General features: G+C 39.2%; 2 protein-coding genes across 4 annotated transcripts in view; one reads left to right on the forward strand and one right to left on the reverse strand.

Moving 5' to 3' along the window:
* Positions 1-15736, reverse strand: part of LOC130930315 (voltage-dependent calcium channel subunit alpha-2/delta-3-like) — a 288134-nt gene that overhangs the window by 33595 nt on the left and 238803 nt on the right. The gene's annotated exons all lie outside the window — the stretch shown is intronic.
* Positions 1350-10414, forward strand: LOC130930330 (leucine-rich repeat and transmembrane domain-containing protein 1). Its single transcript, XM_057858218.1, has 4 exons — positions 1350-1703; positions 3671-4055; positions 4154-4359; positions 7913-10414. Exons 1-4 carry the CDS (start codon positions 1697-1699, stop codon positions 8419-8421), a joined length of 1107 nt encoding a protein of 368 aa, XP_057714201.1. The 5' UTR covers positions 1350-1696; the 3' UTR covers positions 8422-10414.

Consider the following 15736-nt stretch of genomic DNA (forward strand, 5'->3'; position numbering starts at 1 on the left):
AACGGCGTCATTGTAAACTCTTTGAGGAAACGCTTGAACGAGTCATTTCGCGCATGCGTTAATTGCGTCAAATATTTTAACGTGATTAATTTAAAAAATTAATTACCGCCCGTTAGCGTGATAAATTTGACAGCCCTAATATATATATGTGTGTGGGCGTGTGAGTGTATTCTACACTATGCTAAAACAAAATAGATCAGTGCATAACATGATGTATGCTAAATACCTATGGTTATTGTCAGTCATCCGGTTAGTTTTGTACTGAGATATATGACCTTATGAAACCTCCCCAGGAACCACAAGCAAGTCACTGTCAGATTAAGTTTTTTTCACCAAATACCTTTAGGAATTTTTTTATGATTGTTGCTGTCAAAGCGATGTAGACTAATCTACATTGTATAAAAAAAAAGTTAAAGTTACAGTAAAATACTTGCAACTCTGACTGTCAGAATTATACTGTATCACAAAACAAAAAACAAAAAAAAAACAAGGAAACTAAATGTTAATTGTCAAATTCACGACAAACTACCGTAAAAAGGCAGATATTTTATCATATTTTATGTATTTATATACTGAATTATATAAATGACAGTTTTATCTGTCCATGTGAAGGAAAATTATTGGAATATGCACTTAGTGGGCTGAGCAGGCAAATAGTACAAGGGACATGTCTAAGGTCATGTTGAGAGCTTTGATACAATAAGAACCACTTTAAAGGTCCTTCATTAATGCATCATCTTTTGTGCATTTTTTCCTCTCCTGCAATTGACCCAATAGCTCAAGAGAGCTTAGCAAAAAGAATTTCATGTAGATTTATTACAACAGCTTAATACCCTGCTTTGTATGAGTGAGTTCATGTGTGCATTTGTGCGTTTTTTTTTTCTTTTCTAGAAGCGTCTTTTGCCATCCCCTCTGTCCATGTCTCATGCATTTTAGCATTAGAGCACACCATTGCAATAGACACTCTTTTAGTGTATTTTTGCACATTTAATTATTTCAGTACTACACTCCATTTTCAAAAGCTCTTCCCATAAAAATAGGAGCGGTGGTGAATGTCAAACTGCGCGTGGACCTTAAGATTTAAGAGGCACAGCTGTCCGCTGGGGTTTGACACTTTAGTTAATTGTAGTACTGGTATAACTATGGACAGAGTGGGTAAGCAAGCAAGCAAGCAAACGTATGATTATAAGAGAAATGTGCAGAAGCACAACAAAACAGCCTGATGGAAAATAAAAGAGACAAAGAATCAAACAGCGAGAGAGAGAGAGAGAGAGAGAGAGAGAGAGCGAGAGAGAGAGAGAGAGAGAGAGCGCGAGAGAGCGAGAGAGAGAGATTCCCACACTGACTGTCTGGCTGGCACTAAGCTGTGTGTTCTGATCCGGCCCCTCTGATGGGGTTTCATGCTTGTAGGCAGTGTTGAGGATTTTGAAAGCAACACAGGTTTCCAAGCCACATCTTGGCTTGTTGAAAATATACCTAGATAAATATATTGACCATATATTCACCTCCCAAAATAAAATTGAGGACAACTGATCTCAGCCTCTATGACAGCTAATGGATCCTGAACAAGATCGGTCACTCAAACCCAAAAAGGGGATCTTTTTTTCTTTTTTTTTTCTTTTTCTTTTCTGACATATTCAATTTTTTTAAAAGTAAAGGATAGCGGACTCAAGCAGTCAAAGGACGCCTGGCAGAGATGAGAGGTAAGAAAGCAATTCAACAACATTTTGGTTTCATTGGGCTCTTGGAATATTATCATGCTGTATTGGAATATCAACACAGGTTTACGATAATAATGATTGTAATATTAGTTTTGATTTCTATGGCTCCTCAAATCAGAAGATACATGAGCTAGAGGTATGATTCTAACTTTAAGTGGTCGCCACTTGCTTTAGGCTTTGTGCGCACATCATTACAAGCCTCTCTGCATGCACTTGGGGCTGGAGGGACACATCAGAGCATAGAGCTATTCTGACCTCGTTCTTGAGCTACAATGCTCCACTGAGCTGATGCGCTGTTTATGTTTGGCCATGCAAGTGCTCTATGTATATGGACAAGTGTCATTGTAGGAAGGGGAGCACATGTGTCAGTGCTCTCTTTCAAGGAAACACTGGTATATGAACCATACTAAATTATTCTAAATATGAATATTTATTCTTCATTGGTTTCATAGGTTTGCATGAAAAGTTGATATGTTTAAGGGTGCACCTTGATCAACTTTGATTTATTTGGAAATCTGAGTTATTTTAAATTGACTACCTTCTACTGAATGGGGTGTGTTGACCATAGTATACAGCATGTGACCATGAAATAGTTCTTGCTCAGCTCATTGGTGTTCTGAAATGAACTGCCATTAAGTAGTACTAGGTTGACAAGGGGAAAATACACTATGGGTAATAAATGAATTACTTATTAAACATATTTTTTTAATCCTGCTTAACTGTAATGCATATGTTTGCTGGTCTTGAAGAGCAAACATGGCGCAATGACACGTTCGAAATCTGTAAATAGACTAGAACTAGTTAGCTACATTCCCAGGGTTGGGCTTGAACTGCATTTCATTTAGCCTCAAGCTAGTCCAGCCGATGCTATAAATACTGCTGTGATGTTCCAGGAGGAATGGACATGTGAAGTCAACTCAAAAGGAATCAGACACCCAATATCAGCTATGTATGGATTTGTGTGTGGGTAGAGAGTGGGTGAGGGGTTACAGTACAAGACTTTGACGTCACGGAGGGCCCATTTCTAAGCAGGTTATAGAGGTGGGAGTGAACATTCTGTTGTATCATATTCAGATCTATGATGCATTCAAACAAACTTGGGGAAAGAAAAAAAAAAACAATGTAATGGTAGGCCTGTATTCAACATAATCATGGTTTTGAAGGTGCGAGCAAAATGTGGTGCCTTGGACACATTTTGCTTTAGTTGAAGTTTGGTGTTACAATGGAAAATGCTATAAAGAACAGAATGGTTGATATCCTCACTAACCAAAACGACTGCGCTAGCTAGCTAGCTATCTATATAGATAATAGATCTAAGCACGCGGTCTGTCAGTTCTTGATTATCGCACACACACAAGCAAAGTAGTGCCGATGTTCTTTTGGCCTTGTCACACTAGCAGGTAGTGGTAGCCCAGTCATACTGATGTAGCCGCATACAGGAAGTTAGCGAGTTGAAGACCCTCGTACTAAGTAGGAATGCAGTGATTTTCCACTGTTGCACATGAAATCTAAAACTTTTATCATTTTAAAGATGAAGGGGAGATTATAACAGCTGTGAAATGAGCTTTACTAGCTTCAGCTAGAGCGTCAAATGGGCTACTGTATGTCGTAACATACATGTATGTTAGGTATGTTATGTATGAACTATGCTTAATAGTATTTTGTAATAGTAGTAGTTTGGACTCATTCAAATTGTTTATTGAATGAAAAGATGTGTCTGAATTATTTACTTTAAGTAAAGCGTGAATAGTCCAATTATTTTGACTTTTAAATTTGAAATATATAATTATTATGTGCTTATACTAAACATAAAGTATGTGATTATTTGGCTTTTTGTGTCGAGTACAGTACTTCGATCAAATTTCTGTGCTTTCTTTTTTAGTTTAATTAATTAATTTATTTATTTATTTTCAAACCAAACTGATCATTACTACTTTCTGTCTCTGCAGTGATACTGGTGTGTTGCCTACTTTCCTTGCTTTCTCTATCGCGTGCCTGTCCAAAAGAGTGCAGCTGCAACACAAACACCAAAGCTGTGGACTGCCGGGGTCGTGGCCTTTATGACATTCCCCGACGATTACATCCAGAAACACAAGAATTATATCTCCAAGACAATCGCATCAGAGGCATCGGATCAATGGCTTTTCGAGAGATACCCCTTGTTCGCGTTGTCGATTTATCAAATAATTCCATTACATCTGTTTCCCCAACTGCTCTACTGGGGCTCAGAACTTTGCAGCATCTCAGTCTTGCCTACAACAGCTTGAGAGAGCTTGATAAGAGGTTGTTTGGACCCATACACTCACTTTCACACCTTGACCTTTCACACAACAGGTAAGCCTACGTAATTGCCTCAATCACACCGTGATGGAATTTTAATAGTTTTGGTGATTGGATTTCACGTTGTTTTCTTTCTATGTGCTTTCACTAAGCCTGTGGGGTTTGTCTGGAGCCATAGGAGAACATCTGAGGAACCTGAGCCACCTAGGGCTCGCCCACAACAGGCTAACACGATTAGACCGATCCCTGCTGGAGGCTATGGGCCGCCTGGATAGTCTCACACTCAGAGGCAACCCATGGAGGTGTGACTGTCACCTTATAGGCCTCAAACTGTGGCTGGAGACCTATCTCTTCAAAGGTGCATGCATGCACTCAAAATTGTTTGGATGGTTTCTTCCAGTAAAATTCCTGTTTAATCGGATATAGAGTCTTAATATGTGTAGATGAACTAAAAACAACCACTCACAAATAAAGACAGTTTGTGTGTCAGTATGTCAACGAAAGTGTGAGTACAGGGTGTCATAAAAGTCACTAAATCCACATATGCACACTAACACTGCTTTCCTATTGCATTTCAATTATCCTTCGGAAAAACTAAAGACCATCAAAATTTGACAGATTATATTTTGCAGTTTTTATAGGGATACGTTTCATGGCTTTGCCTGTGGCTCACAAACTGACTTTATATTAGTACGCAAATTTCCGTTCAGTCTGTTTGTAAGATCTATGGCCGTCACACTCGTCCAGTTCAAATAGCCAAAGCAAGTATCTCGAAACAGATCATTGACAAACCACAAAGCAGAATGCCTGCTAGATCCTTTATGCGAATCCAGACAAAGTCATCAACGAAAGTGCGATTCAGCGAATGTGGCATGGACTGAAAACTCTTTTCCTGTATCGACTTTAGGTTTTTCAAAGGCTTTGAGTGGTAAATTATGATGCTCAACATCAAGAAGTTAGTATGTAAGCCTCTTCGTGATGCATTTGTTGAATTGAGCTATCGTTGATGTTGGGCTCAAGGGCAACTTTCTGGCAGACTTTCCCTGGCATTGCAGAAACACCTGCTTGTGGAGTTCAGTGTTTTCATTAATGGCAGCAGTTGCAGCCCTACTGCTCCAAGTTGCTACCAGGTTGCTAGCGGGCTGCAATTGTGCAACACTGCTCCAATGTTAATTGGACAGCCAAGGACAAGGAGTTGGTATACTGTACTTACAAAAGAAAAATTATAAAATAAAAAGGAAGGGGGGAGTGAAAGAGGTATTACAGCTTAGTTGTTTAGATCAGTGGTCGCCAACCTTTTTACACCACGGACCGGTGTAATGTGGGCCTTTTTTTCATGGGCCGGCAATGTGTAGCAGAAAAAGACAGTACATATAAATCACACGTCGAGGCCAAAAACGAACATCAAGTGCAGGGAAAATGTCACTCACCATACACTGAATAAACCTTTTTTTCACAGCAGCCTCTCCTAAAACTTAAAATATCCGTGGTCGCAAGCATAATTAGTTTTTCAATCATGAAAGGTTTCTTAGCTTTAGCAATACAGTTCGGCATGAGGTATGATGCTCTCAGTGCATTCGCTTTTGTTACCTCATTTGCTAGCTTTTAGCCACATATTGTGCAGAATGGACTTGGTTGTAGGCTCCTCTTTTGGCTCAGCAGGTGGCCTTTTCCCCTTAGAAAACTGTCCAAAGACGTCACCGCCCACAGCACACGTCCAACAGCAGCTAAAGTTACTGTTTACACTTTCGCTGGGCTGCTATTGGTGTGCAAAACACCCTAGTAATTGCGACCAACCACTAGATGGTGACCTTTACTTGGATTAGTCTATAGAGTAGACAGGGATATCTATGTGCCAAGAGCCAGAGACCAGATTGCAATTGTTAAAAAATTATTTATTTTCTCTGCGGCCTGGTAACAAATGTGCCACGGACCGGTACCGGTCTGCGGCCCTGTGGTTGGGGACCACTGGTTTAAATTAAAGTTGCACCGATACCGATACCAGTATTGGCAGGGGGTGCCGATCCGGCCCGAATTGGTGGTATCGGTATCGACGAGTACCAACATTTAGGGCGCCGATACCATCTGCTGGTATCACTTGAGTGCAAATGACCTGTCCTCCCCACGTGAACAAATGTCCCAAATCCCGATGCATGACATCTGCATGTGTTTGTTTCGAAATTACTAAATGACAATAATACTTTCGACTTTAATATTGAGGATGCTCACAACAACGCTAAACTATGATGATACACTGCTTTTCTAACATGTCATTCACTAACGATTAACATGCGTTAAATATGCCTGTTGTTTAAGAGCCAATGGGATCAGAAAGGTTAAGACCGTGAGAGACTAAGCAAACTCATGGTTTCATGATGAACAATGAGTGGCAAATTCTTCAAACTCGTCCTGTTTATGAAAGTCGATTTTCATATGCTGGTGTTGTGCAGTAATGAGCAGAAGTGACTTCTGTGGCCAGAAAACACTCAAGCGGTGCAGCGCGCACACTAGATATCATCAAATAGCAACCTAGATGTCCTATGTTAGATCCCATGCCAACTCTCACGTGCACACACTAGATATCATCAAATAGCAACCTAGATGTGCTACTTTAGACCCCATGCCATTAACTGCGTGAGCCCAGAGCGGGTCCATATACTACATTGATGAATTAGAAACCGCCATGACTGAATGGAAGTTAAGCAGGCCAAATCAAGCCATACCAGTGACTATAGATAATGCTGCAAATACTGTTAATTCAGCACATGTTACAGATGGACTCGGACCACAAATAGGATGTTTTGCTTATATGGTAAATATAGCTGCTAAGAGAGCTGCAGCAATCAACAGTGTGCCCACTTTACAAACAGTAAAGATTGTTCTCAGCACTTATATACAGAATTTCTTCAGATCAGTAATAAGTAAGCACATAAATATTATGCACTAAAATGCTTGTTTGTATGATGGCACTGTTATTTTTGCTTGTTAGCACATAAAATAATAATGATAATAATAATAATAATAACAGTTGTATTTTCTGTTTCAGAGCATTAAATGTATTGAATTGTATCGAAAATCGTACCGAACCGTGACTTAACTGTATCGTTGCATCCCTAAAACGTATGTGTGTGTATATATATATATATATATATATATATATATATATATATATATATATATATATATATATATATATATATATATATATATATATATATATATAAACAGAGCGGTATCGGAATGGTATCGGTATCGGCCGATACTGCACAGCCAGGTATCTGTATCGGTATCGGGCCCAAAAAATGGTATCGGTGCAACACTAGTTTAAATCATACCCATTCATGTACATTTGAAATGTGTGCATATTACTGTGATAGGATTGCATTCCCTCCTCTGTGTCAGTAAATTAGCAGATCCGGTTTGAAAATAAGTTTTGTATAATAAAATAATATGGCACTGGTACCCAGATGAGCATGCAAAAATACAATTCATTCTGGTATGTACAGTATATGTACTGTCTACACCAAAATAACCATTGTACAGTGAAAGCCACTCTCCTTTCCTCCTTTTAAAACTGTAAATTACAATTGTCACAGAAAAGAACAATAGGCCTTGAAACAAGAATGTGTGGTTCGGAGAGGAGCAGTGATTACCCGGAGAGCAGGAAAAAAGGTGTGCTTTCAGAAAGACAAATAAAACAGAGAGGAACACAAAAGGCGGCTGTTGAAGTCTTTCCATTAATCCTAACACGATCTATAGCCCATTGAAGAAAGGCATTATAGACTAGATTAATTAATAGTGCCTCTCAAGCCCATGAACTGGTTGAGGCTGGGCTCTGACTGAGGTCATCTTTATAGCGTGGTGCAAAAAGGATTATAACATAACTGATGATGTATGTCTCCACTCTCAAGGTGGTGTGGTGGATGAGGTGCATTGCAGCCAGCCAGTAGAGATGAGGGACAGAGACCTGCAGAAGGTCCCTTACCAGCTCTTCCACGCTTGCATGACCACGAGCTACCATTACTTGTTTGCCAACATACATCATCTGGAATCAGAGAGGCTGCTGCGAGGTCACATCCACGGCAACCACGCTCATCCTTCAAGCCACGCGCTCCATGTCCCGATGGCAATGGGAGAGGGATTCGGTGGCGGAGGAGCTAATATACCAGAGTGTGAGACTAAGCAAAGGCAGCGACCGGTCAACTTACGCCATGCAATTGCCACAGTGATCATCACTGGTGTAGTGTGTGGGATTGTATGTCTGATGATGCTGGCTGCAGCAGTATACGGTTGCGCCTATGCTGCCATCATGGCCAAATATCAGCGGGAGCTGAAGAAAAATGAGGAATTGGCTGCGGCTCGTGCAGCCGATCGTGCCAGGCTAGAGGAGAAGGAACCACTGGAGAATGCCATTGCCTAGGAGATGACAACACAAACCCTGAACTTTAAACTTGGGTCTTAACCCTTTAACCTAATCATCTCTGGATGGCGTGTTTGTGTGTATGTGCTGTGAAGAAAAAAAAATGAAGAGTGTGAAACTTGTGTAAGTTGACATCTTCCGAAACTTGGGTAGCTAATTAAATTCCACAGGTATTTGACTATGCACTGCAAAGAACTGTAACTCTATGCGAATGCACGGGAGCAGGCCAAAGTATTCCATTTTATCTGAGAAACGCATATCACAGATACAACTATACTCTCATATCTAATACTAATTGTAGGTCTTAGCTCTGGTATTTGAAATATTATTTAAGAATGTGGTTGTTTTTCAGCTGTTGTTTGTAGTTATGTTGTCTAATATCAGATTTATTTTTTAATTCATAGTAGGCAGCTGGTGTCAGTAACGTTTTGATTTCATTGTGACGAGAAAATATGAACGACTGAGTTGTTGTGTGTTAGTGTGAATGCAAATATGAAATTGTTTGTGCCTGATAATGTGATATAGTTTTGCAGAGAAAATATGTTTTATTATGGACATTTTTTCTGACATCCCTCGAAGGGAAAATGGGAACTTCTTTGAGCAATAACAAATTTACGGGTACACATAGATTATTGACCATTGATGTACTGCTGCACAAAATCACAAACACATGCATACTTTTACTGAACAGTCAGTTGCGTTATTCTTTGTGAGTCATACCAATCATGTATGCATCTCTTGCAGTATGTACTGTATGATACAAATAAATTGAAACATTGGAACTGACAACATTAATTATATTGACTCGACGTGTGAGGAGGCTGCCATTCTCAAATGGAAAAACTATTGTACAAATACAAAGGAACCAAAGCATCAATGCTGCATTTGCAAAGCAATGCAAAAAAGGTCGGAAAGGAACATTTAAAAGAATAACAATATCTCTCTTGGCAGAAGCCAGAAGAGGATATCAGCCTCTGTCCTAAACTCATGGATGGAAAAAAATGAAATCAATAAAACTTTACTACAGAAGGAAATGAATTTAAGCACTCCAATTTACTTGTTTCCATATACTGTATTTGAGAACTTAGAATCTACACATTCTTTTGATTGATTAAAATTTGGATCATTCTACGAAATGTAATTTTGTAATACAGTGGACCCCAGCATGTACACGGTTTGGGACCGCAGATCCATCCATTGGGGGGTGTGGATGCGTGTGTGTAGTAATATTTTTTTCCCCCAAATAATATTTTCAATTGCTTTGAATTATTCACAGTTATTTTCTATTCCCGGTCCCTATCGCCGCAAATAGCCGATGTCCACTGTCAATTAATTTCTAAAGGTGCTCTTTCTTAAATGTTGATAGTTTTATTGATTACATAAATCCTCCCTTCCCCAAATAAATAAATAAATAAATAAATATATCAGAATTTAAGAAGGAGAGTGTTTTTATGGTATTAAAATATTGTTAAAGGGAACCTTAACAACTTAAACACTTGTAGGCTCTAATAAGCCACAAATGTTCTCTTTTACTAAAATATGTTATTAGAAACACAAAAAATATTGCCATTGATTTAAAAAACTGTAATAATTAGTACATGTTTTGACCCAAGGAGGACGCCATGTTTTATGGACACTTGGGGTGTTGACAGATTGTCACTGTCACTCAACGAATACTACCAGGTTACTGCAATTCCTTCTTCGTGGCGAGATGTCCAACACATGCGCTCATCGGCTAAAAAGTGGCGAGTACTTACTATTTGTGTTTTTATTGAGTCTTTTATTACCTTTGCATTGCCTAAAAATACTTTTTGTATGTGTTTCCCTCTCATACTTTTAAGCATAGTGTTTTCTTGTGGTAGTTTTAAAGCCGATTGTTGAGCTGTTGACCACATTAGTAATGTAGCATATTTAAACCACCCTTATTTGGTATTACTATGTTTACGTATTTTCTTAAGGCATATTAAGTATATTCTGTCTGTATGCATCTAAACAAAACAAGCTGAAAGTGCACTGTAGTACTTTGGGTGTCAAATTCGCCTCTGGTAGACATTTTGCCGTTTTGTTCCCTACTCTCGTCACGTCTCATCCCGTCTTTCTTGTTCATTTTGCTTTTGCTGCTCGTTTTGTGAAATATCAACAGTGCTGTCATGCTCATTAATGTTCCCTTTGGGTTCAAATTGAAAAAGTTGAACAGATGACATGTTTATGTCGCAAGAGTCATACTCTGGAAGCCTGGCAGTGTAATAATGTGATGTCACCGCCCTTCTAATTCAACAACAATGACGACCTACTAGTTAAACTAATTTTTACGAATTGTATAAAAACGAAAACATCAAGAGGGGTTTCAATATCAAATTATTTTAACTCATAATAAAGTTATCTTTTAAGAACTACAAGGCTTTCTATCCGTCGATCCCTTTAACATATAACACTTCGTAAAAAAATTAACAATGGAATTAATAAATTGAAATTATAGTTAAATGTATTAATTTTTTAGTTATATTTTCCATAAGATGCTCTACTGAGACAAATACAATAAATACACACAGATGCTTTTGGTCTTTACGGCTGACCTGACATTTATGGCTCTTTGCGTTATGCCAGCAAACCCACCGCACGTGGCAAAAGATGTGACACACGCGTAGACACACTAACAGACATGCTGGCATTCACGTGTGCAAGCGTGCGTTTGCCAACGTTGTGACTCAAGAGATGTCTGCGGGGTGCTGGGGGAGAGGATGGGGGCGCAGGGAGTGGTAGGATAGGCCGATGGGGTACCGTGGCATGTGATGTCATCGGCCTGTCCTGTCAAGTTAGTCTGCAAGCGTATTCACAAGTCTCCAGCTCAGTCGAACGCAGGCCAGCGAGAACTGGCCCTAACCGGCCCACGCTAAATTTGCATTACAGCCTACATATCCCCTCCCGTCTGCCTCTCTTACATAAAATCATTCTTACAGACATCCCCCAATCTGACAGCCATGCTCATCATTACTGTACATCAGCAGCCTTTGTAATAATAGGTTTCCTTGTTAAAGCTAGTATAATCACTTGGCGCACAGCTTCACAGATCTGACACAAGGATGCAACCTTAAAAGAATGCTGAGAAAATAATATGGTGGGCTGCATGTTTACCGCTCTGCCAGGAGTTGGATGTATCTGTGTGAGTGTGTACATTTTGCATTTGTGTAGTGTGTGTGTGTGCACACGCATGCTTGCTTGTGTCAGTGAGAGAGAGCTGTGGCACCACACAGACTCTCCCATCTTTGTCCTTCTGCTCCAATGGTTTCCCCCAGGCCTATAGCACCCACAATGCACTGCTCTCATGTCAACGCAGCCAGGCACCGTGAAAGTGTTTCTCTTTTCCTGCCCTTCTCTGTTCTCTCTCTTTGTCTTACCAATGGTTATTCTCAACCCAGTAGTTGTTAGGTGCCAAGATACAGGTACAGTGTCTTACATGTGATTCTTAAACAAAGATGATCATTTGTGTACACACAATCACACAATATTTGTGATTGAAAAATGTCAAAAACAACAAAAAAATCACTGCAATATGGCAAGCACTTTTAACGTTTGAAAGCTAGACTGGATAGATGTAGCAAATATTTGTGATTTAGTTGTGCGTTGTCATGAACATGTCTGATATCTGCAACTTCATTTCCCATATTCCCAATTGTCATTTTAGATATCTGCCGGGGTGAACACACTCATAAAAGATTCAGGACCAGAATAGTGATTTGATCCCGAAAATATGACGGTAACTGTCGAAACCCCAAGTTAAAAAAAACCTGCCAGGCTGTCACACACGCATTTGTAAGAAGAAAACAATCTACTGTACTAACGTTAGAGTTACACACACAAGTGTTAACAACAAGTCTATTAAAGTGCTTGTGTAGCGTAATCCGTTATCACCGATATTTATTCTTCTTATTTATTTATTTTTAAATTTCGAAGTTCTGCCGAGCAGCTCTGTCGCAGTGTATCCGAGTCTGATGATAGCGTCAATGTGAGCATGTGTGCACCAAACCACCATGGACTTGGTTGAAATGGAATTGGCTGACAGACTGATATGTGATCAGCAAGGATCGTTAGCTCTGATTGGTTCAAAAACACATGTTTTCCAGAACAAAAAAAAGAAAAAAGGAAAAAAGAACACACCAGCGAGGTAATGAACAAATTCTGGAAATAATGCGTTAAAAAGGAGAATACAACGGAAAATGTATCAGATTTTTAAGAGGAAGGAGAGCGATGAAGAGGCTTATTTCAATTTCTTTTATTTGCTCTGATGAAAAGTTCAGAACATCTTCCATTTTAATGTGCACATTTGCATTTATTTTTGTTTATTTACGTTTATCCACTTATTTATTTCCCAATAATTGAAGAAAAGGCCAATGTTTGTGTTATCTTTAAAATACACTCAATTTCAATGTGAGTAGTGTATTAGTCATTTGTGCTTATTTTGTTCATGTATGTTACAAAAATATTATTAAAAAAAATAAGTCAATGTTTACAGTCCCTGACAAAAGTCTTGTCGCTTATCCATTTTGTTGAAACAATTGCAAACAACCTGACTTTTAATTATTCAATTGGTTTCAGAAATGGCTCATATGAAAGCTAAGAAACTCCCAAATGATGTTGAATGTACAAAAATATATTTGTTCCACGGTAAAAAGATTAATCATTTCAATCAATCAATCAATCATTAATCATTTAAGACATAAAGGTCAAATTTTGGTTTGTATGACTTCCATGGGCTTCGGCAAGGATTCATACAATTTATTGATGAAGTCATCAGGAACATCAATCAAAGCAGTCTTGCATGCCTCCCAGAGTTAATCAACATTCTTGGGTTTCGTCTTCCATGCTTCCTCTTTCATCCTACCCCAGACATGCTCAATGATGTTCATGTCTGGTGACTGGGCTGACCAGTCCAGGAGGATCTTGATCTTCTTTGCCTTGAGTAACTTTGAGGTAGAAATTGAAGTATGCGATGGAGCACCATCCTGCTGCAGAATTTGTCCCTTTTTATCGTCAGGAATGTAAGAGGCAACTAAGATTTGTTGATATTTCAGACTATCTCTCAGGGTGCAGACAATTCAAAAAACCGTGTGGCATTTGCCAAGGCCCAGAGCCTGTCAAAAGGATGGCCACTGGATAAGTGGCAAAAGGTGGATTTTTCAGATGAATCTTCCATTGAATTACACCACAGTTGCCACAAATATTGCAGGAGACCTACTGGAGCCCGCATGGATCCGAGATTCACTCAGAAAACAGTGAAGTTTGGTGGTGGCAAAATCATGGTCTGGGGTTACATCCAGTATGGGGCTGTGCGAGAGATCTGCAGGGTGGAAGGCAACATAAAGTCTGAAATATCAACAAATCTTAGCTGCCTCTTACATTCCTAACCATAAAAAGGGACAAATTCTGCAGCAGGATGGTGCTCCATCGCATACTTCAATCTCTACCTCAAAGTTCCTCGAGGCAAAGAAGATCAAGATCCTCCGGGACTGGCCAGCCCAGTCACCAGACATGAACATCATTGAGCATGCCTGGGGTAGGATGAAAGAGGAAGCATGGAAGACGAAACCCAAGAATGTTGATTAACTCTGGGAGGCATGCAAGACTGCTTTCTTTGATGTTCCTGATGACTTCATCAATAAATTGTATGAATCCTTGCCGAAGCCCATGGAAGTCATACAAATATTAAATTTGCATCTCACAGCACCACTGCTTAATTCGCTTATGCTATGTAACATATTTTTGTATTTGAAGTACATTTTTTGTTCAATTTTCACACTACTTTCTGTAGACGACAAAACTTTTGTCTTGCCAAAATATGACCTTTATATCTTCATTAAATGATCAATCTTTTTTCAGTGAAACAAATATATTTTTGTGCATTCAAGATCATTTGGGAGGGTCTTAGATTTCATATGAGCCATTTCTGAAACCAAATGAATAATTAAAAGTCAGCTTATTAGCAATTGTTTCTACAAAATGGATAAGCGACAAGACTTTTGTCAGGGACTGTACATTATCTTCAGTTTTGATGTACAACCTATGTTCTCAAGTTATGTTCTACAGTTGTTATTATCAGTGTGGTTAATGACAGCGTTAGAGTATCACGGCTTTTCTAACAGCGTTTTTTTTTTTTTTTTTTCCAGTAGTAAGTAATCAAATTAATTACATTTTACATCTTTGTAATGCTGTCACCATCCTGAGGATGTGATGGTGCGCGTTACTACAATTTGGTTGAATGAAGTGCAAGTTGTCTATTTTTGTCACACATCTGCCTCCCTGCCTGCCTGCCAGTGCCTGCCCTGGAGAGTGCAGAGCGGGAGAGGGAGGAAGGAAGGGGGTGGCGACGCTGTGCAAACGAGATGATGATGTGCTAGGTGGCACGGAGCATTAGCATAGCATTCACGTTCTCGTTAACATTAGAATTTAGCATGGTGAGCATCATCTTCAACCAGGGGTGGGCAAACTATTCCATGAAGGGCCGCAATGGGTGCGGGTTTTTTGTTGCAACTCATTAAGAGGACACATTTTCACCAATCTGCTGTTTTGCAAGTACAATCAGTCGATTGCAGTCAGGTGCTTCTCATTTCTGCTGAAACCTCATTGGTTATACAATCTGTGCTGGGTCAGTTTGAACAAAGACCAGGACCCACTGCGGCCCTTGAGGACTGATTTGCCCACCCCTGTCTTAAACTCTCGGGTAATGTTTATTTTTTTTATTTATTTTTTTTTTTTTTACTGACATCTTGCATATCATTGAAAAATACAATTTTGAATTATAATCTGTTTCTTGTGTATGCCTTGTTACAGTAAGTCTAATGAAGTAGCCTTGTGCATGTGTGAAACCTGTTTTGTTTTATTGTGTGTCATAGGTATGAGCAGTGGTGCGGGAAGTGGGTTGCTGAGGGTGGTTGGGGAGAAAAGGTGTTTTGGAAAAAAATGATCATCCATCCACCCAAAAGCAGCTTTAGTAGGGAATCCCAGACCTCCCTCTCCCCAGCCACTTTTTTTTTATTTGTTAGAAATAAATAAAACATATTGGAAACAATTGCACATTTAACGTTAAAACTAAATGTTGATTTTTTAATAACACCACCTGACACCTTGCTTGCTACCGGATCCCTTTGAATAAAGCACTATTGGAACAGAAAAGTAAGCTGTTGACAGAGAAGGCGTTAACATGACACAAAAAATAATTTGTGATTTTTTTTTCTTTACAAAAGCAGAGACATTTTATGAAATTTAATTCGAGGTTGAAAATGTAGATAATTGTCCTTTGTTATCTTCAAATAGGTTA

The sequence above is a fragment of the Corythoichthys intestinalis genome, chromosome 2 (genome assembly GCF_030265065.1).
Source record: "Corythoichthys intestinalis isolate RoL2023-P3 chromosome 2, ASM3026506v1, whole genome shotgun sequence".
NCBI lineage: Eukaryota > Metazoa > Chordata > Actinopteri > Syngnathiformes > Syngnathidae > Corythoichthys > Corythoichthys intestinalis.

Bases quoted from the DNA above. Each gene is read 5' to 3' on its own strand.
- LOC130930330 (XM_057858218.1), top strand. The intron at 4,056-4,153 runs GTAAGCCTACGT...GCTTTCACTAAG, and splicing joins CTTGACCTTTCACACAACAG to CCTGTGGGGTTTGTCTGGAG. The intron at 4,360-7,912 runs GTGCATGCATGC...TCCACTCTCAAG, and splicing joins GGAGACCTATCTCTTCAAAG to GTGGTGTGGTGGATGAGGTG.